This window comes from Periplaneta americana, chromosome 8 (assembly GCF_040183065.1).
Source record: "Periplaneta americana isolate PAMFEO1 chromosome 8, P.americana_PAMFEO1_priV1, whole genome shotgun sequence".
Classification (NCBI taxonomy): Eukaryota; Metazoa; Arthropoda; class Insecta; order Blattodea; family Blattidae; genus Periplaneta; species Periplaneta americana.
Window position 1 is genome coordinate 115,834,691 of NC_091124.1, and position 23,478 is coordinate 115,858,168.

The following is a 23,478-nucleotide window of genomic DNA, read 5'->3' on the forward strand; positions in this document are numbered from 1 at the left end:
TATATTTGCACGAATCTTATCCTCCAGCTTTGTGGATAGGAATTCCATGATTTCTTCCAGTTTCTGATTTATCTCTTTTATAGAGTTCCGTTCTTCTTTTCGAAGTATTTGTGGTTTGCAGTGAGTGCAAAGCCATGTTAGCTTGCAGCTTTTTCTTCTTATAATTGGAACTCCCGGCGGTTAAACCTATGCACTCTGTGTGCTGCCATTTGTTGCAATATTCGCATTCAACCGAATTGGTATCTAACACGATCTTCTTGCAGCTGTCGCGTGTTTCTTTTCCTTTGTCTGCGGTCGTTGCCATAGTTTGTTTCATCTCTCGTTTCTTGCAGAGAGAATAGGACAGAGCAGAGGCATGTTATCTGCGACTGCTTTGGAGGGGAGACTTGACCTCACTTGCTCACATGGTCACTTAAAACTCGATATGATCAGCTATTTCCTGGTTAAACACATAAGCTATATTTCTTTGTTACGCGGAACTTTAAACACTTTCCTATCGCTACTTTCTTCACTTCACTTCGCGCACATCACTTCATTATAAACACTTCACTTCACACTAGTCACTGTAATACCACAGTCTACTATATACAGTCGCGAAGCTCAATATGTAGTAAAAATGCAAACATGGGTAGTTGCCCACCACTAGGATCGCTACTATCGCCTCATCATCGCAGATCTCTCTCCTAGCAGACGTCAAAATATGTTACACTTTCGTTGTCGTGTTCTTTTGGAAAAATTAACACCTTCCTTCCATTATTGAAATATTAAATGCATAAAGTTAATTTATTATTTTAATGAAGTATATTAAATTCCACCATAAACTCGAAGATACCTGCAAGAAATAAGTAATATAATTTTTGTTTGTGCAAAACGAACTGAAATTTACTATAATAGCTTCACTCATTCAAGATTATAGCGATAATTAACTATGAAACCAATAAATATTAATTAGCATTTCCCTTTACAACAATAATAATGGAAATATGAACTAATGGAGTAACTTACGCGTACCGGTACTTGTAGTGTAGTCTTACGTAGTTAACAAAGTGGGATGAGGTTAAGCAACAATAATCACACCAGAATTGGAAATAAAACGTGATCAATACATTTTATTGTAACAGACTTTTTCTACGTCTCTAGTAAAGCAACAAGTAAAAATTACAACAAAATTAACAGCTATAATTAAAAACATATCCTTCGAAGAAAAAATTAGGCCTAAGCAATAATAATCCCACCAGAATTGAAAATAAAACGTGATCAATAAATGTCATTAAAACAAACTTAATTTTTCTACGTCTTTAGTAAAATAGCACATAAAAATAATAACAAAATTAATAGCTACAGTTAAAAATATATCCTCTGAAAAAAAAAAAGTAGACCTAACCTTTATTTCTCTGGAAATTTAGCAGCCTAAGTGACAGAACTTTAAACGATATCTAATGTCCTTTCGGTTAGGCTGAAACATTTCATTGTGAAATTTAATGTATTCTAACAGTCACAAAGAACTTCAAAATTAAGAGTTTGGTTTCTGCTCAGCATTCTTGTGGAAACCCAGGAACCTTTCTGAATCTTTCGGAAATCGGACAAAGGATAACTCTGGCCTCTTTCTCTTACTGTTGCTATAATTTATAGCACTACAACGTCTCCTCCTTGTCCCATATTATTATTGCAATTATATTTTAGCCATTAACATTTTCATTACAACCAATAACGAACATTTCACAAGCATCAATGTGAAATACGCAACGAGCTAACACTCGATAGAAATACGACACAGTCCAAAGTCGACCATGGACAGTCTATTGTTTCTAGTTGCTAACCGCTTGGAGCGCTTTATCACGAGATTTGCAAAAAAAACACCCCAAGCTTCGCGACTGTATATAGTAGACTGTGCTAATACGCTTAGATTATTGGTGATATTTTATGCATTGTGATTCGCACGAATGTAATATCGTTCATCCCAACAAAACAATATTGTTACAATGCCTACATTACCATTTATATAGAATACAGAATAGGAATATCTCTATCTCTCTGGGCTTATTATCAGAATTCTGTTATCAAGCTGCTCATTTAAAAGACGAGAGAGTATTTGCTGTGGCAAAGTGGTGTTAAATGTAACAAGATGAAGAAAACTAATTTATATGTTGGCTACCCTGAGACGAGTGGGGTTGCCATGGTGATTGTAAACTGCAATGGTGTTAAAAGGCGACGGAAGTAGGTTTGATAGATTGTGTAGTGACTAGTGATTGTTTTTAAAGTTATTTTTGCTGATATACCGTATTGTTTTGTAATCTTTACGCACATTACCGATCGACTTGCAGAGTACGAAGACGAGTTATGGATGTGATAGAAAGAATGCTGGATTATTCGAATCAACATGTACAAATATATCTGCACGAAGAACAAATTAGTACTAGGTAAGAACATGATGTAATTGAGTTGGACTTCGCCCCTGTTGATTGAGAGATGAGAGGCTAGATTTCACTTACGAATAGTCACTATTAGAGGCGGCAGTGGTAAACTTGAGCGGTCTCTGTAACAGTGGCGGCGCCAAAACTTTCAAATTGAAGTGGCACTGGTATGGGCACACCAAAATTAGGGGGGGGGGGGGGACAGTGTAAGTGAAAAAATGCGCATTACCTATAAATAAATTTTCACACGAAGACATAACAGTTTGAATTATATTATTGTACTATTCGAATAAGAGACGTATAGTATCGTATATATTACTATTTTTGTAGCATTGGAGGCTTTGGATCAGATAAATACAGAGTTGGGAGATAAAACTGGCCCGTCTCATCTCATTTGATTTGAAACAATGTTTTTTTCAAGGGAATGGAATAAAATGAATAAAGTAATGTATCCTGTACTAACCTTCATAATGGATGTTGAAAGTGCCCTCCATCAATATCTAGACACTTCTGTGCACGTCATAACAGGTTCATATAGATACGTGCCATTTCCTCACGGATGATAGTGCGGATGCTATTCCTGATGTTATTCTTCAGTTCATCAGTAGTAGCACCTACATCGGCACTAAATTACGCAATAAATGAAGTAAACAGTGACCTAAAATCAATTATTTCATGGACGAAAAAATTTAGACTAAAATTGAACTCTGAGAAATCACAGGCAATTGTAAGGGGACATCAACGACTGTTTAGTAAATTAAATACAGGTGACTTATCTCCTGTTAAAATTAGTGAAACTATTATCCCTTACAGTGATAGAGTAAAAAATCTAGGAATTTATATGGACAAAAACTTAAGTTTGAATACTCAAATCACACACACATGTAGAATAATTTTTATGAAAATTCACACACTAAAAAGAATTCGAAATTTCCTTCCATTGGTTCTCAAGAAGAATTTAGTGCAGTCGCTCTTGATGCCTCGTTTTGATTACTGTGACACTCTCTACACTAACCTTAACATGAGATTGACAGCGTGTTCATAATGCATGTGTTCGATTTATTTGCAACGTCTGTAGATCTGACCGTATCACACCTGCACTAAATATGCTGTCCTGGGTCCATCTCAAAGAGCGAAGAACTATTCACTCTCTCACGTTACTCTTCAATATTCTTCAAAACTCTAACCCTAGCTACTTAGCTTCTCGTTTTCAACATTTGTCCTCATTTCACGAAATAAATACTCGCTCACTGTACCATAGCACACTCTCCTTCCTAAACACAGAACATCCTTCTACTCTTCATCTTTCATGGTCTCTGCAGCCCATCTCTGGAACTCTCTACCACAACATGTCAGAGACTGTCGGACATTGTCTAGTTTCAAAAATAAACTAAAATTGCACTTTTTCAATTCAGATTCCTTTCAGTTATAAGCCCTTTTCTCTGCGACAGTTTTTTTTAAATAAATATATATTTCTTTTCTTTCCTTCCCCCTTTTTTGTTCTCTTGAACACCAGATGGATTTATTATCATATCCTTTTTATTGTGAATTTTATTTAATTTTATGTAAACTGGGGTGAGATTTACCACTAGGGGTTACATTGATCACATTCATTTGCACTAACTTATTCTCATTTTTCAATGGTACATAGAGGAGAAATTTTTTATTTGTAATTTGCATGTACTGAAGACAATAGTACTGCTTCACTTTTTATTATTCCAAGCATATTTAGCCTATTCAAATGTTTTGTTGGGAAAACTAACTTATTGTTGAGGTGCAGTAATTACTTCTTTCTGAGAGGCTGTAAACTTTCATCTGCACAGCTGAAATTTTAAAAGGTAAGTTAAGTGTTTGTCTTTATTTTCTTCCAGTGCATATATCAATCATGATTTAAATTACAAATTTTCAATGAAAAATTATTTTCCATTTGGGAGCTATTAATATTAATTTTCAGTGGAGTGAGATTGATCACTTTGATTGTTAAATTAATTTTTGGCGATTAAAAAATTAAATAATGAGAATTTATGTCAGTCATTTATCAGTCATCTATTACGACAGGTACTGTTATTATCATGGTGAGAAACTACAAAAGTAAGCCTGGAAGTCGGTCCTATGCAAACTACACAGAACACCAGCTGGAATCAGCCCTGAAGGATGTGATTGAAAATGGCATGTCATTGAGGAAAGCATCAGAAAAGTATAGGATATCATATGGCACCCTCAACAATAAATACCATGGCCGAAAACACAAAAAAACTGGAGGGCAGCCTGTATTTTCTGAAGTTGAAGAAAGATTATTATTGAATGGCATTCTTAAATGTGCTGATTGGGGTTTTCCTCTCAGTGCTTTGGATACACGTTTGTTTGTAAAAAGCTATCTTGACAGACAAGGAAGAAATGAGTCACGTTTCAAGTCGAATCTTCTTGGTCCTGAATGGATTAACTCTTTCCTGAAATGTCACAAAGATTCCATAACACAGCCGATAGCATCCAACATTACTGTCAATCGTGCAAGTCTTTCTCCGGAAGCAGTGAAACAATATTTCTCTCATCTAGCTGAATCTATTGTTGGAGTTCCATCTGATAATATATTCAACTATGATGAAACAAATATCAGTGATCATCCAGGGAAATCGCTTGCATTTTATAGAAGGGGAACGAAGTATCCTGAAAGAGTTTGTAACCGCTCGAAATCTTCAGTCTCTCTAGTGATGTGTGGTTCAGCATCAGGAATTTTGTTACCTCCTTATTTCATTTACAAAGCTGATCACTTATGGAATTCATGGACTGAAAATGGTCCTAAGGGATCCCCCTGTTGTAATGAACCATGTTCACACGAGGCTCAAGGTATAATAGAACACAACATGGTCGGATTGATCTTGTTACATTTAATGATTGGTTTATGATTGTTTTTCTACCACATGCTAGAAGGTTGGAAGGGAAGAAAGTGTTGCTTGGAGATAGGTAATTGAGCTTCACATTTCAACCCAGAGGTTCTCAGAGTATGCGAAGAAAATGATGTTGCTTTTGTCTGCCTGCCACCTAACTCCACCAATATACTACAGCCTCTAGACGTAGCATTCTTCCGTCCATTCAAGCAAGTATGGAGGAATACATTATTACAGTGGAAATTAAAACATCCCAAAATGGTAGGGATACCAAAACCAGAAGTGCCATCATTACTGAAATGTACTTTAGAGAAAATGGATCTTGCTCCACCTAAAAGGCCTGATGGGGAAGAAAGTACAATTAAACGAAACCTAATGAAAGGATTTTAAACATGCGGAATAGTACCATTAAATCAGGACAAAGCATGTCAGAGTTGCCACAGGAAGATTACAATGTAATAGAAAATGACATGAATTCTAGTTTGGTTGAATTTTTAAAAGGACAAAGGTTTGGTTTGGCAGCAAGCAGACCACGCCAGAAGAAGAACAGGTTGAGGGTTGAACCAGGGAAGAGCGTGACTTCACATCATATCGAAGAAACAGAAAGCGAAGATGAAGAGTTGGTTGAAAACATGGACCAAAGTGAAGACGATATGATAACATAAACTGTTAGCGACAGCTTACGTGAATATGAGGAGCCCACAGAAGAAAATATAATCCAGGGAAAATTTATTTTGGCAAGATTTTGAGGTAGTAAAAGAAATGCAACCGAGTTCAAGTATGTTTGTATTGTTCAAGAAGTGTTAAATAATGGTGAAATTAAAACACTTGGATTGAAATCATGCAATTCTAAAAAAATTGTTCAAAGTACAAGATGGTGATGTCTCACAAATCATTTTCAGTGATGTAATTGTAGTTCTTCCAGAACCTATCATGCAGCAAAAAGGACGTAGTTTAGTGTACAATTTTCCACATGACATAGATATCATGGAAAAGTAGTTGTATTTGATATGCTTTGTTTGTTTTTATGTTCTTTTGTTAATTTAAATTATTCTGAATAGCGATCAATCTCACCCCAAATATTTAAAAGCGAATATCTTTAAAACTACTTGACAGAATTCATTAGGGGTTAAAATGATCATTACTGATGCTCTGTACTACCATTCTATCTAATAATATAGTCATGATCGATGTCACCCCAAACAAAGGGTGAGATTGATCACAGTGTTTTTAATTTTTATTTTACGTTGTATTAATGTTAAAACAAAAACAAAAGCAAATTCTTGCAGAGAAAAGAAAGACTAAAATAGGCCTAATGGTAAGTTGACATAAAAGATTTTCTTAAACCTACAGAGACTAGATATATATATATATATATATATATATATAAATATAAATATAAATATATAAAAATCCTTTTTAAATGATCAATCTCACCCCAGTTTCTTTTCTTTTTTATTATTGTTTTATTACATTCCATTTTTGTTATATTCTTCCTTACGTTTTCCATATTAACTATTTGTACTAAATGAGTTGCTTTTACTATATTCCAATGTATTTTACTTTCTTTTTTCCTATTATGGTATTATTTTCATGTTGTTTAGTGTCGATTTTATTATGCTATTGTTATTATTATTATTATTATTATTATTATTATTATTATTTTTGTAATATATTAGTATTCAGTTCTTTAATTTTTTGTTAAATTTCTACTGCTTGTGACCTGGTAGAGTGTAAGAGAAGGCCCTATGGCCTTAACTCTGCTAGTATAAATAAAGAATTATTATTATTATTATTATTATTATTATTATGATTATGATTATGATTATTATTATTATTATTATTATTATTATTATTATTATTATTATTATATTATTATTAGTATTAGTATGGGGATTCAGCTCGTACACTTTCCTCTTCAAGTACTCCCATAAATAAAAGTCACATGTCGACAAATCTGGTGACTGTGGTGGCTCACAGTCTGCTCTTCAGTGGACATCTGGAGAATATGCGTAAGCGACTTCTCAGATGTGTAAGATATTGCTCCATCTTGTTGAAAGAAGCAGTAATTACGCTCCTCTTCTATTAGTTGGAGATAAAATTCATCCAAGAATGTCAAGTATACATCCGTGTTGACTGTAGTGTTGAATATTGGACTGATAATGCCTTTCGCAGTCATAGTGCACCAGATACCAATCTTTTGGTCGCACAGGAGTTGTTCATACACTAGGTTAGGATTTTCTGTCGCCCAATACCTGCAGTTCTGGGAGTTTATATATCCTGATAGATGAAACCAAGTCATGATAAACAAAAGCAGGTTTGTTGCACATCCAGGGTGCGAATTAACGGGGGGATGGGGGAGGATTTCCCCCCCTCTGTTGGGAAGTTATCCTGCTCTCATAAATTCATATTAACATCCCTGCCAGGGATAACTTCTATCCCTCCCTCACAAAATATAATTGTTTTAATACAGGTATACTTTATAAAGTACAGTATAAAGTAAGGAAATTAAATAATATTAATGTGTTATTATCACTGGCAAGCTGACAACAATCGATAACTTAGGAATTACACATCTTATCTTAAAGCCTGATCATTGATATAATTATTATTATAACCAAGATGCAAGACAACTCAATGCAACCAAGTGTTGAGCCGTATTGAATGAGGATGTATGGTATTCTCTGTCTAGGATTTTATCCCCCCTTCATCAGAAATCTTAATTCGCACCCTCTGCACAGCTGTCACTCGATACACACGTCCACAAGTTCTCCTGCTTGCATGGACCTGTTGAGCCAATTTCGTGGTGGACTTTCGATGACTCCTAGTCATCATTTCCTGAATTTGTGCTCTAAGTTGTGTCCGGACAGAAGGTGCTCTGCTCCTACATTTGCAATGGATCCAGTCATACGCCATTTTCGCACCAAATGTTGAATGCTGCTTTTTGCTGGTATTGGGTGAAGTGGGAATTTGTCCCTGAATAATTTCCATGTTTCCTTGATATAGCTAGTTTACTTAGGCCTAATCTAGAAAGTAACAAATTAAACAGAAAGGAAGGTTCACTGTAAGCCTTATGTTTCTCTGCATGGGAACATGAAAGTTTTGTTAGATATGTGTGCAGACACATGAATTTAACATCTTTTTAAGGAATCAGAAGAATCTGTTGGGGTTTGTAATTTTTATTCATGTTTTCATGGTATGTATGTATGTATGTATGTATGTATGTATACCTCTGTAATGAATATTCGCTCTGGTATTGAATTTGTCATGCTTATTCACAAAACAACTCTTCTTATTCACAAAACAACTCTTTACATTACAACAACAAACAGAACAGTTTATAAATCATTTGTAAGTTACAGCATGTAACAAGCAACAATGTAATTAAACATGCTGAAGAAAGGATAGCCAACATAATTTCAAATGAAATGAAATGAAATAAAATGAGATGGGCCGGTTTTGTCTACCCAACTCTGTTATACTGGAGCATGTATATGTTCCTCAATATACGTATTATAGTAGGCCTACTGGTTTTAGGAATACTTCACTATTGAAAGTAAGTAATAAAATATTTGTAGTACTTAAGTTTACTGTATGATCTGGCTATCCACTTGAAAATAGTATGTTTAGCAATTATATTCAATATTTCATTCAGAATGCTGTAAATATACTTGGTGTTTCGGCTCTTTCATCTTCTATTCTTGCTTTCAGTAGAGGATTCAAGTTCTCCATAAATTCCAAAAGTTCAATAAAATTATCCCTTATTAGTGCTGCTTTTAGATTTACCATGGCCTTTTTGAACTAGATTTCAGACCATTGAATGAGGGCGAACAGTCATATTACGAAAACATTGATATACTTATATTTGATGTCATGATGTGTTTAATATTTAGGGGGCCTGTATGTGTATAATGCCTATAAATTACATATTTTAATGTAATTTAATTCTAAAAGTAGTGTTAATTACACTTCCTGAATAATGGGCGACTGCAAATTCGATAAAACACAACACACATGAACAATATCATCAACATACTACTTAGATTGAGATTCTGGCTGATGTGTACATCTATCATCAGGCAGTACATATCACTTTACGATGTGTCAGAAGAAGAACAATTGTTTGTATGCATCTGAAGTCTGACTAATATAATATGTAGGTAGTTGGCGATATATGCATTGGAGGGGAAAAGGAACTGGCCGCCCTACACCATGATCTCCTGGTCTAGTTGCCTCATAAGTGGTACCTTGTCGGTATCACTTGTCAGTTTCAGACTTTTCTTCGGACAGTTGACTAAACAACATCAACATACGGAAGCAGTTCAATTGATTAATAGTTTGTGTAAAATGTTATATGATGAACCCAAAAAAAAAAAAAGACACCTGGAAATATGGTGCGACAATTGTGTTGGACAGATCAAGAACAGGATGGTCTTGATGTTGCTCATTTTTCTGGTGTCTAAGGAATTTTATGACGTCACTGATTTGAATTTCTCGTGTCCGGTCACTCTTACATGCCTTGTGACCATGACTTCGCAGTTATAGAAAAACGAAGGAAGGTCTGTAGCTGCATGGTTCTGGAAGAAATGGTGAGGACTGCTGGAGTGAAAAATACGTTCAGCATTGTCGGAATGAAGGAGGAAGATCTTTTCTATATTGCTGCCTGAAGCGACAAGTACTTGAATACTGGGACCCTTCAAATTTCAAACAAATCCTGGATCAGAATTTCTGAATCTCAGCTACCTACGATCGAGTCAAGAAAAATCTTCAATGAATCGGAACAATTGGAGGAATGTTCAGTTTTCAAGAGAGGAAAATACGTCACATTCAAGAAAATGAAAGAATTTCAGAAGAACCAAAGAGTACCTACTATTAATGAGGCAAAAAAAGAAAGATCTCTTACAGATGCTTGAATTTATGGAGCCGAAGTATCTACCTCCTTTTTTATAAATACATATGTAAATAATATTTTCATGTTCTGTGAGTTTGCTTTGAAAATATAACGATTGTAGACTGAATAGCATGGGTTTAGCAGTTTTTTTAATGACTCCCAATCGTTTTTTGCTTCTCCTGCAAAATTTGGTTTTTGTCACTTAACCTCTTCTCAATGTCAACGCCTCTTATCATTGTTTTCTATTTTACACGGACTTACATTTTTCGAATGGGGTTAAGTACTCTACCAGTTCGGTAGTGAGGGTTGCAAACAGAAGTCTTGCCCAAGAATGGATCATACCTTCAAAATCTTTGAAAACCACGGTGTAAGTATTGCAAAAGTGTTGTACCATCAAACGTGTAGGCCTATTTGTTTTTTAACTGGAGAGGTTTTTATTACTTTATTAATTATTCCAGTAATTTTGATATTAATATCTACTTCATTTTTGTAGGAAATTGCAAAAAAAATTATCCGAATTTCTTTGTTTCCTTTATATAATTTTCCTGCATCCATTCTGATATGATTTCATTAACACATGTTAAATAATGTAGGAGGCAAGAAACATCTCTGTCTAACTCCTTTGTTGATTGATAAAGCTAGTGAAAAATGTGTGTCTAATTTCACTTTGATTTTATTTTTTTCATATATTCTTCTTATTGCTATAAATAGTGGATCAGTATGTTTTTGTTTCTTAAGATGGCAAATAACAGCAGTCTTCTAACTTCATGAGTGTCTTTTCATAATCCAGGAAAAGAAAATATGTTTTTAAATTGAACTCTCTTCTTTTTTCTAACAACAATTTTAGAGTAAAAGGTGCATCAATACCAGTACATCCTTTCCTGGAAACCACATTGTTCTTCTTTCAAGAAATTTTCTACAAATGATTTTAGTTTCTCTTTTCATATTTTGGTACATATAAATCTTACAACAAGAATTTAATAAACTTATTCCACTGTAATTCTTAGGGTCTTTCTTGCCTCTTTTTTTGAATACTGGTATGACAGATTGCATTTTGCCATTCTTTTGGTATTGTTTCTTGTATATACATTTGGTTGAGGAATTTAAGTAATCTTGTTTTGAATTTTTTTTTATGAATACTTGCATAACTCGTAAGGCATACTGTCTTCACTGGGGGCCTTTCCATTTCCTAATTTTTTTAAAGCATCTTTCAATTAATTCTTTGTTATCTCATAATTTTCATACCTTTCTGATGTAAAATTCTGTTGTTCAAAATTTTGGTTGCTTCACAGGTTATTGAAATCATTGAACTATTTCTTAGCATCTAATTTGCATTTTAAACTTCCACTTTCTCTGACATATTGATTTAGATATTTTAAAATTTTGTAAGTATTTGGTCTTGATCTACCCATATATAGGTCATGTTCAATGTGTGAAACAATTTTCTCCCATGAGAGTCTTTTCCTTTTCCATGATTCTCGTCTCACCAAAGCAACTAGTCGTTTGTAATTTACATTATCTTCTATTGCTTTTGTATGTAGCATTTTTATAAACTTCTTTCTTCTGTATATAGATAGCCAACTTCAAAATCATGCCATTATATACATTTTAGAGTTCTTAATTAAGGCTGTGTGTTTTGCTAGCAATTGTGAATGAATTAATTAATGGAACACATTTTGGCTTTTCAAATAAAATAATTTTTTTTATATTTTGTGGAAAAAAGTTAATAATGTATGTAAAATTAAAAAAATAAAAAATGTATGTAAAATTTAAAAATGTTCCGAATTTTGTTTTCGACGTCACAATGACTTCACATTGTCCTTACTTTCACAGCTTCAGTCCTAGTGCGTACAAAGTCTCTAACCAGACCTAGACAGACAGCGCAACAGATGATGGAGAAAGTAAACAAGCCCTAGCCTTCCCCCCCCCCCCACCTCCACCTCCACCCAACACTCCGCTATAAGTTAAACTGTACCTCTGCAGTCAGGATCTCAACTTCAAAGTCTGGCGGCAACACTTTTTGACATTCTGCCTACATGAATTCCAGAATCATTTTAATGATTGTCATGTATTGTCCCCTGCAAGGCAAAGTATCGTAAGCAACACTTTTACCGAAAATGAATTATGGTGCGTAGAAGAAATCCATAGTCGGGACCTCAACTTTGAAGTCTGGCAATAACACTATTTTTTGACATTCTGCCTACATGAATCCCAGAATCATTTTAATGATTGTCATGTATTGTCCCCTGCAAGGCAAAGTATCGTAAGCAACACTTTTACCGAAAATGAGTTATGGTGCGTAGAAGAAATTGCCCAACACTGTGCATCGACTATAAAAGTTCCGTAAGCCCAACAATTTTTATCCCTCTGATAAGTTGGTTTAAACTTTGACTATCATATTTACCATAATGTTGACTAAGTGTCGTAACTGGAACTGCCTCTCCTGTAAAGTTAGCAAACTAATGCTTACGATACTCTGTCTTGCAGGGGATGATACCTGAAAACACCACAGTATATTTTATGTAAATTCTTGTAATATTTACATCTTATCATTTGATTTAATTTTCTTTTATTTTCAGACCTGGAGCTAGTGCTGGAATATGGATGTCTTTTCTGTTGCCAACAGCAATAATTGTAGGGTCTAATTCAAACCATGATGTGTCAGAGCTATATGAAATAGCAGTTTCACTTAGCCTAGGATTACTAGGAACTTCGGCATTGTTTATTGCAAGATCATACAAATGTAGGACACAGGATTATGCATTTGTCATACCTCCAGTTTTCACTTACATACAGTTATTTTTTTATAATAAAGTGGGTAAGTCCTTTATTTATTTGAGTCTATTATGCTTTGCTATATTACAAAGAAATATCATTAGGAAACAACATGGCCACAAAGTCATTTAAATATGTGCTCCTGCATACATGGCTTGTATGTCTTAATTGTAGGTAGTAGGCCACTGATGATACAAAAGGAGGAGAGTTCAGCTGGTGCCATGAATCGGGTCCTGGTATAGCTCAGTTGGAAAGAGCACTCAGCACACAGAGCTGAGAGGTCCTGGGTTCGATTCCTGGTGCCGAAACGAATTTTTCTCCAATAATAAGTATCTACAGTATGACTACTCATAGTCATTGATTATTTAATGAGGACGGCGAGGCCTCATATATGAATATAAGTGTATACTAAGGGACAAATTTCAGAATGTGTTCAGGAGAAACAGTGGACATAATAAAAAGTGTAAAGTTGCTCAAGTACCTATTGGAGGGTGTGCCTGTAGGTGAAATTGACGATGTATGTGTTTATGACATTCCTCTCTTTAACTATGCATGTCTGATGTCCGGTGATGCAGAAAGATAGTTTTCACAGTGTAAGTCGTTGTTCAGAAATAATCAACATGATGAAGAATTTGGAAATGACTTCGTTTTTCACTGCAATTCTCAGACAACTACTAGTAACTGATACTCAAGTGTGATTGGCGAGTACCTCATATCATTTTTTCAAATGAAGTAGGCTATTTTTGCCATATTTAAACACATTTTTTTATTATAGTAAGTATTTTCGTATTTTGAGCACATAAAAAATAAATATATTTACATTTTTTAGCACGTAAAAATCCGCTCTCTACTTATCATAAACCCTTAACAACCATTTTTGGTCCTAAGAATGGTATTCCACTTCGTTCATCCATTAGGTTAAAAAGATGGGCATTATTCCTCTTGAATTATACATGAAAGTAATATTCAATATGTATGTTCAGAGACAAAATATTTCAGATTGGTTGTCGAGAATTTCCTTATTATGTGATAATTTTGATGATGAAACAGATTTGACTGTGCACTATGTTTTTTATAACTCAGACTTACCTTTACAGTTTGGAGAATTTTTATCATTACGACAATATGTTACACTATAAATGCATGCAAACCTTCACGTCCTCACGATATGTATGCATTTATTCACACTGCAAATAGGTGTATATCCATATCATTAACAAAGAAGGATTCTGATTTACAGAAAGTTATAGACTTCGGATTTTAGGTAAAAACCTGTTTTAATCCTTAAAAGATATGTTTACAAAAACTTGCAAGTTTCATATAAAACTATGCCTAAAATTGCTATTTTAATAACACCTAAAAATGCCTGTTTTGACGACAAAGCCTATTTTGACCTATTAAATATGTTTTATCTCTAATAGGTCAAAACACCCATTCTTATTTCGAAAATTTGTATTTTAAATTCCAAATGTGTTCCTGGTTCTGTTGGATATAAAGTACGGGATAAACTGGAGCAAGTTCTGCAGAGAAATGTAGGACTGAAGGATCTGTATAATGCTTCAGATATCCTAGCAGAGAAAAACACAGATTTACAATGTAACATTCCTGTCCAACTAGTATCAAAATTGAAATACGCTCCTGTTACTTCAGTGGATGTGGGGCGTTCATTTTCAGCATACAAATTTGTGTTGAGTGACAGACGCATTGCTTTTCACTTGAAATTTAGAAAAAGTATTAGTAATTTATTGTGAAGCTAATTATGGACATTAACGACAAGACTTGGTAAAAATTGGTTATATTTGACTTGTATGTATACTGAATTTATATCTAACACTTATGTTTCACGTTTAATTGTTTAGTTTATGTATAACTAGTTAGATATTTGTTGTTCTTGTGGTTTTAGTAGTAGGGGTGGTAACGGTGTAAAAGCATTTAAAATTATTACATTCTAGAAGTGAATTTCTGATGATTTGAAACATGTTTTTAAAGAAAACATTATTTTTTGTTAGAGCCTATTTTCAATTCTTTGGAGACTATTTCCTACACTTTTAAGCCTATTTTAGGCACCTAAAATTACATTTTAATGACCTAAAAATCCGTACCTATAGTCGCGACGCTGTTATTCCCGGCGTGACTCCTGCTCTTTGCTTACGTCTTAGGAAGTGAAGGCTCTATAAAGTCTGGGTAGGTAGTGTTGTTCGCCATTTTTGTTCTTTCGTTGCCGAGCTACCATATGAGGAATCTATTTGCCACACCGTTAAACATTATCATGTCGTAGCTCCTATGATAATAAATCAAACGCACTGTAATTCAGAAAATAATTGAGCGGCAAATAACGTCTTCATGTGCTTTCTGCGAACGCCAACGAAAGAGCCAAAATGGCGGGCGATTATATTAAGTATTTATCGAGCCTTAAGAAATGAATAACGTCTTCATAAGCGAATCACAAGACGCACACGTTTAAATGTAGCCGACCTGCAACGTGATTGGCTGCCAGAAATTAGAGTGACAGGACTGTAGTTATAATGTATATGAAGTTCTGTTGGCCGAATAATGTTACGCAAGATATGCTACCATATTTCCATCATAAGGATGAACTACATGTGGGAAAAGATGTTCTACTTGGGGATATGGTGTTGTAATTTCAAGTATTTTACAGAAAAGAATTCTTACTGAATTGAGGACCGTTTTTGCAAAACTTGCTAACTGAAAAAACTAAATTTTACAGGAGAGACAAAATACTAGTAAGCAAAATTTTGTTGTAACTATAACATAGCAGAAAGCAAGTTTTGGAAAAACGTTCATACTTTGACACACTACAATGAAGAGAAATAATCAAATTTTACTAAGACGCCTTTAACATCATGTAGAGGCCTGTCTTATGTTAACGAATCCATCAAAATCTCAATTTTGCTAATTTTGCAGTTAGCAAGTTTTGGAAAAACGGTCCTCAATTACACTTATCGCAAGTGGGCATTGTAAAAGTAAAATCCTTGGCTTGTTCTTATGTGAGGTGGCTCAACATTGATTCTGATATTAAGAAGGATAAAAAGTTGTGAAAATTGTGGTAAATTTAAAGAAAATCCTACAAAGGCAACACTATTCCCTGGGAATGGCCACAAAAACCATGGCAGAGACTGTGTATTGATTACCTTGGTCCTTTATTTAATAATTATGTTTTTGTTATAATAGACAGTCATTCAAAATGTATTGAAGCTTTTTTAACGAAATCATTGTCTGCTCATAGTACAATAAAATTATTAAAACAAATATATTTTCCTCGTTTTGAACTTCCAGATTTATTAGTTTCTGACAATTATTCCTTTTTCATTTTTGAGGAATTCCAAGCTTTTTTGAAACAAAATGGAATTGCATTTAAATCAGGAACAAGGAAACTGTGGAAAAATCAGTTAGAATCATTAAAAAGTCCCTAATTGCAGCTCTTGGAAATATAGAAAACTCAAATAACATAGAATTAACATTACAAAGATTTTTATTAGAATACGGTACATTACTACAGGAATGCCAGTCACTGTATGACTGGTATTTCACCAGCAGAAGCTCTATTAGGTAGGGAAATTCGCAACAGACATGATTTATTACGACCTCCATCAAATGTTAGCAAATGGAACAGATCAAACATTATAAAGGATTGAGTGAATTGAAAGAACAAATTAGAAGAAAAATGTTTTTCATAAGCTAGTAGGGGCCAGTTATGTCTAGATGCTGGCAGAGAACACTTCCATCAACTGTTGTGAAATGGGTGATTACTGTTAATGCAATAATATATATCCAGCAGTGCCTGCTTTTCTACATGAGAGCTATGCCTGATGTTTTATGGACATGGCAAGAGAATGATGTGGACACTAAGTTACATTTGTTAGGGGTTGCTGATGTCTCTCCTTTGCATCAACTATCATTTTGATCCCGTTGTTTGAAGGCATAGTACAGATCACACACATTGCAATAATCTACAAAATTTTCTCGGTCAGTATTTTCTCACATTATTTTTACTGCCTTATGTTCATGTACTCCTACCATTGAATCTGAACATTTTGGAGATGCAGTAAAACTCCGTTTTAACATTCCTGTTTTTAAGGAATAATCCCAGCCAAATTGCCATGAGAATAATGTCATTAATTCCCGCATTTAAGGAAACCCAGTTTACGGAATACTTTTCAAGTGGATTTTGTGGTAATGAAGTCCGAAATATGAACTCAACTTTTATTAGTCAATACTACTGGCATATTCAATAGTTCATCTCAATCGATAGTAATGTGGCACCATGTGGCTGCGATATTTTTTATTGTTCTTTATGGTCTTCCTTTGTTGCTTTCACACAATGGTTGCTTTGTTTGCTTTGTTCTCGCGAGTTGTGTGGATCCTGTGTTCAAGTTTTTTTTTTTTTTTTTTAGTTTATGCTGTTTATGCATTGTTATAATAACTAAATGGAAGAAATTAATTATCGAACAGAAAGTAAAAATAATAAGGGATGTCGAGGCTAATCCTCAATAACACTATCGCATATGACAAAAAGGTATGGTTTGCCTGCTACTTCATTATGGGAAATGATGAAGATGAAAGACGAAATTTTCAGTGCTGAGTTAGTGTGGTTCGGGTTCAACCACATAGAAAAACATTCGTACCTCACCATTGGTTTAGAAAATATTATAATGAAATGGATTATAAATAATAATTTAGACCTAATTAAATAATTATAATGTTTGGTGTATAACACACATGTTAGTTACTAGTTATTTTAGCCTTTCCTTTCCATTTTAAGAAAAACCCCTATTTAAGGAAAAAAAAAGAAAAAGTAATCCCTTAGAGATTCGTTAAAAAGGACTTCTACTGTAAATTCTCTACTGTTTTCTGACATTTCCATACTAGAATTAATGTTACTTTAACTATGTTAAGAACTTTGAAAGCTGCGTAACTTTCAGAATAGATACATATGTAATTTCTAAGATAAGATGAGGAATGTCTTTTATATTGATACACAGACAAGGATGAAAGAGAAACCCAATTCAAGAAAATTGTTGCATAGCTATATTGCTATTAAATGCCAATTATTGAAAATTTCTTGTATTGTTTTATCTCTAGTTAATATTTACAAATCTCTAAATTTATAAATAACTTTTATGTGAGATAAATTAATATATTTGTTCTAGGTGTTTGGTTCAGCATTGCAGGCGGCTTTGCATCATATTCCTTTAGTGAGGCTGTGATATTTTTACTTGATGCTGTCCCAAAGAGCCTAACATATGGTGAAGCTTCTGTTCTTACACAAGCATTAATATTGTTTCTGTTCTTAGTAGCTAATAGTCTAGTTAATACATGGTACAATGCACCAATTCATTGTGTAAACACTTCTTCTGTTATTATGCAGGTAAGGAACCAATTCATTAAGCACTAGTTATGGATGTAATCTTTGAAGTATCACTTTAGATAATTGCTATTATTCTTTATCCTAAATAACCTGTTCCTTCTGTCTTATATAATTAAAGGTTTCTTTATAATGGTATTTATCTTAAATTTCATTTGTCATCCAATTACCGTCTGACCAGAGCTGCAGTAGGGATTGTGCTGGCAGATAAGCTGTCGCTTTCTACTGGCCGGGCAATACATGAATCCGTGATTCAGTGGTTACTTGTTATACTAGAGTGACTGCCTAATAAATTCTAATGCACTTTAAAAGTTATGCACTCACCCATGACACGTAAGTAGATGCTAGAACTGCCTGCCTCCATTTTTCACACATTTTAGGCATGTGCTTAGAAAATTACCCTCACCTTTCTTAGTTCTTTTATCTTGAACACTTTCTGTTTCCCGAAATTTATTAACTAACTAGCCATACTAGTACACTTTGCTGTACTTGTTACAAATAAATATAATTAACTAAAATATATTATATTTTCAAAAACAGCTTTGATATTACTTGGTGTATAAATTAGCTTATTACTTATTGCTTTTAAGAAATCTGGAGATTCATTGTCGCCCTCACATAAACCTGCCATTGGTCCCTATCCTGAACAAGATTAATTCAGTCCCTACCATCATATCTCACCTCTCTCAAATATATTTTAGGGCCTACTATTATCCTTCCATCTATGCCTTGGCCTCCCCAAAGATTTATCCCCCTCAGGTCTTCTAACTAGCACTCTATATGCATTTCTAGATTTACCCATACATGCTACCTCCCCTGCTCATCTCAAAACTCTGGATTTAATGTTCCTAATTATGTTGTATTGTATTGTATTTATTAACATTCCATGGTATTCATACATGGTTACAGCTAGAATATGGAACAAGTCAAAAAACTTAATACTATTATAAAATCTTAATTTATAGTCACAGTCTAGATGAAATATATACAGACGAGATTTACAATATAGTCTACTAGTACAACACATAGTTTTAGTATCAATTTCATGAAGTGTTATTGAATGTCATGAATTCACCTACAGAATAGAAGGCGTGAGAAATTAGGTACTTCTTTAATTTGGCCCTAAATAATTTTATGTTTGAGTTTCATTTTTTATATCGATAGGGAGGCTATTAAAAATTTTTACTGCCATATAACACACTCCATTTTGATAGCACGGTAGACTTGCCAATGGAGTATGAAAGTAATTTTTTTGACGTGTATTTATGCTATGAACTGTTGAATTAGTTACAAAGTTTTCACGATTACATACGGCGAAGATTATTAATGAAAAGATATACTGACAAGCCATGGGCATTATTTGTAGTTTTTTTAAAATAGTCCTACACGATTCCCTAGATTTGGCACCTACTATTATTCTAATTACTCTTTTTTGTAATAGAAATATACTGTTACTATCTGTGGAATTTCCCCAGAATATTATTCCAAAACTCATTACCGAGTGGAAGTATGCAAAGTATATTGTTTTTAAGGTATTGATATTTACTATCTTTTGCATAGATCTAATAGCAAAACAAGCTGAATTTAGTTTGGGGGTAATTTCTTTAATATGATTTTTCCAATTTAACACATTATCGATTTTTAAGCCAAGAAATTTGGTTGTTGTTGTTTCTAATAGGGATCTATTATTAATTATTGCGCTAGAAATTTGCGACGTTGAATTTGGACAGGATTTAAATTGAATTATGTTAGTTTTGTTACAATTTAATACTAATTTATTGACTGAGAACCAGTCACATATTTTGAAGAGAATTTCCTCTGTTGAAGATTGGAATGTGTTGGAGTTATTGGCTGTAATTACTATACTTGTGTCATCTGCAAATAATATGGGATGACCTGCATCTTTTATTAGGGGGGCAAGATCATTTATAAACACTAGAAAAAGTAGGGGACCTAATATTGATCCTTGAGGAATTCCATTATTAATAGTTCCCCATGTGGATGCAGATTTCATAGTTGTATTGATTTCAACTTTCTGTTTCCTATCTATGAGATATGAGTGAAACAACAACATGCAACACCTTTAATTCCATAATAATATAATTTATCTAGCAGCATTTTATGATTTATACAGTCAAATGCTTTGGATAAATCACAGAAAATCCCTCCAACTTGTAATTTTTTATTAACTGCCTCCAGAATTTTGTCAGTTAAACTAAATGTTGCGTTTTCTGTGCCTTTATTTTTCCTAAATCCAAATTGTTCTGGAACTAAAATGTTGTATCTTTCTAGATGATGATATAATCTTTTATACATTACATTTTCAAAGATTTTGGAGAAGACTGGTAGAAGTGATATGGGTCTGTAATTTTCTGGAGATGTTGTTTCTCCTTTTTTGAAGATAGGAATAACCACTGAATATTTTAATCTCTCGGGAAATATACCATTGAACATTGAATAGTTACATAAATAACTTAATGGCCCAGCTATAATATGTGAACTCGCTTTTAATATTTTGCTTGTTATTTCATCATACCCTGAGGAGTTTTTTGACTTTATATTTTTAATAATTGCAATTATTTCTTGTTTGTTTGTTGGAAATATTTGAATATTTGGGAATTTTGTCGGAAAATATTGTGTTAAAGAATCTAAACTGTTAGTAACATCTTGGGGGATGTTGAGGTTATCATTTATTGTAGGGAAATATTTGTTAAATATGTTTGCAATTTCATTTGGGTCTGACGTTTTTGTATTGTTAGATATAAGGGTATAGTTTGTTACTTTACTTTTTGATCGTCCATTTTCTTTTTTAATTATGTTCCAAGTTGTTTTGATTTTATTATCAGAGTTTTGTATTGTTGTATTATAGTGTAATTCTTTAGCTTTTCGAATTACTTTGTGTAATATTTTTTAATAATTTTTATAGTGTTGTTTTAAGTTTGTGTCATTACTATTTCTGCTCTGTATGTATAATGATCTCTTGGTTTTGCATGAGATTTTAATACCTTGTGTAATCCATTTATTGTTACACATTGTTTCATTTTTATACTTTACAGAAAAACTGGATTCAAAAATATTTATAAATGTTTTGTGAAACTCGTTGAATTTACTGTTCATATCACTTTGACTGTATACTGATTCCCATGTTTCATTTTTAAGATTTATTTCAAAATTATTTAATGATTCCCTGTTTATATTTCTGAATCTCACTTTAGTTGGTTTTTTTGATGATGTGTTAATATTTATACTTAGGAGTTGAGCATTGTGATCCGAAAGACCATTAATTATTGGGGTTGTTTGAGATATACCTATTTTTTCTTTTGCGATGAATATGTTCGTCTATTGCAGTAGCTGAATCCCTTTGTATTCTGATCGGAAAGTTTACTGTGTAAATTAAATTGAAAGATGCTAGCAATGAATTTAGTTGATCTTTCCTATTGCTTTCTGTTAGATAATCGACCTTGATGTCTCCGCAAATAATGCATTCACGTTTCAGTTTCTGTAAGTATTCTAGTACCTTTTCCAATAAATGAATAAAATTTTCGTAGTCTCCAGATGGTGCTCTATATAGACATATTATAATGAAATTATATGTTTCATTTTCTAATTCAACAACACAAATTTCTAAATCCCTATCTTTGCAAAAATGTGAAAGATCAATATTTTTTAAATTAAGGTCAGATTTGAGAAATACACTCACGCCTCCATCCTCAAGAGTTTGTCTGCAGTAACTAGCACCTAATTTATATTCTTTCGGTGAGAGAGACAATATTTCCTGTTGTTTCATATGGTGTTTGGTAATACATAGCACATTCGGATTTAAATGTTCGGAAACTAAGGATGCAAGGAGTTCATGAGTCTTATTTCTTATACTTCTTATATTCTGATGGAATACACTGAATGTTGATTGTATTACGATTTGTTGAGTCTGTTTATTATTATTATTGTTGTTATTTTGACTTTTTTTATTTACCCTAAAAAAGGACAAGCCCTATGACGGATTACAACAGGAATTTTATTGTCACACTTGCCATGGTCACATTGAAGACTGTCAGCAATGAGACGCATTAGTGAGTCTTTGCCTCGAGAATTCAAATGCAGTCCATGATTATGTATTCCTCTCTTACAATGGAGGATGTGTCTATAATATTAATGTGGACCATGTCCCTATCCAACTGAGCCAAGTCAATCTGCAGATTTACACTCTCAACCCTCCTATTCATCCACGGCTTGTCATACCTCTGGAAAAGGTTCACAAAACCCACATTCATATGGCCATCTTCTGTGCAATGTTGTGTATATCTCCATCAATTGAATAATTGAGGTTCCTGTCTAGGCTGTTTCCTGCACTCCCCACTGTAATTACATGATCTTCTTTATCAAGATCTTTAGCAAGCACAGATAGAGCCCCTACAACATTGGACAGAGAAGCGTTGGGTTTGAAAAAGCTGGTAACAGCATATTTCTCACCCAATGAAGCCTGGAGCCATTGACTTATTCCTCTACCATGGCTGCTACCTAACAAAAGTATCTTCTTCCTACGCTTGGACTCCAATGCTGAGTTGGAAGGAGCATCAGATTCAGGTTCTAGAGAATCCAGAACAGAGAATCTGTTGCTCAGTTCCACTTCAGTGCTAGAGGTAGCAGTGGCAGTTCTAGGGACACTGGAACTCTTCCCTTCCCGCTTCTGATTAGAGACCACCTTAAACTCTGGTGATTTACTTCTAACTTTAGGCTTTATAGATTTCAAGGCTCCAATTTCCTCATTAGCAAGCTCTAATTGTCTGCGTAAATGGGTGATGGTTTCCGCCTGTTCCTTTACAATATCTAATTGTTTCCAATATTTCCATTTCCATTGACTATTTACATTTTCAGCATTAGTATTTGCACAGTCCCAATGAAACCATATATTACATTGTATACAATTTACACCTTGAAGAATACAATGCGTGCAGTTCTGCATTGTGTAACTTTCGCCATTCTCCTATAACTTTACTCTTTTTAGTCCTAAATATTTTCCAAAGCACCTTATTCTCGAACACCCTTAACCTATGTTCCTCTCTCAAAGTGAAAATCCAAATTTCACAGTCATACAGAACAATTGGTAATGTAACTGTTTTAAAA

General features: G+C 33.8%; 1 protein-coding gene across 4 annotated transcripts in view; it reads left to right on the forward strand.

Moving 5' to 3' along the window:
* The first annotated feature begins 2,151 nt into the window (after window positions 1–2,151).
* Window positions 2,152–23,478, forward strand: part of Dolk (Dolichol kinase) — a 122,177-nt gene continuing 100,850 nt past the window's right edge. The window contains exons 1-3 of one of the 4 annotated variants that reach the window (XM_069833467.1): window positions 2,152–2,420; window positions 12,773–13,011; window positions 18,140–18,357. In XM_069833467.1, coding sequence (XP_069689568.1) covers window positions 2,341–2,420; window positions 12,773–13,011; window positions 18,140–18,357 — 537 coding nt within the window. In that variant the 5' untranslated portion in view covers window positions 2,152–2,340. The remainder of the gene's footprint in view (window positions 2,421–12,772; window positions 13,012–18,139; window positions 18,358–23,478) is intronic. The other 3 variants (XM_069833468.1, XM_069833466.1, XM_069833469.1) reach the window with 3 other exon arrangements.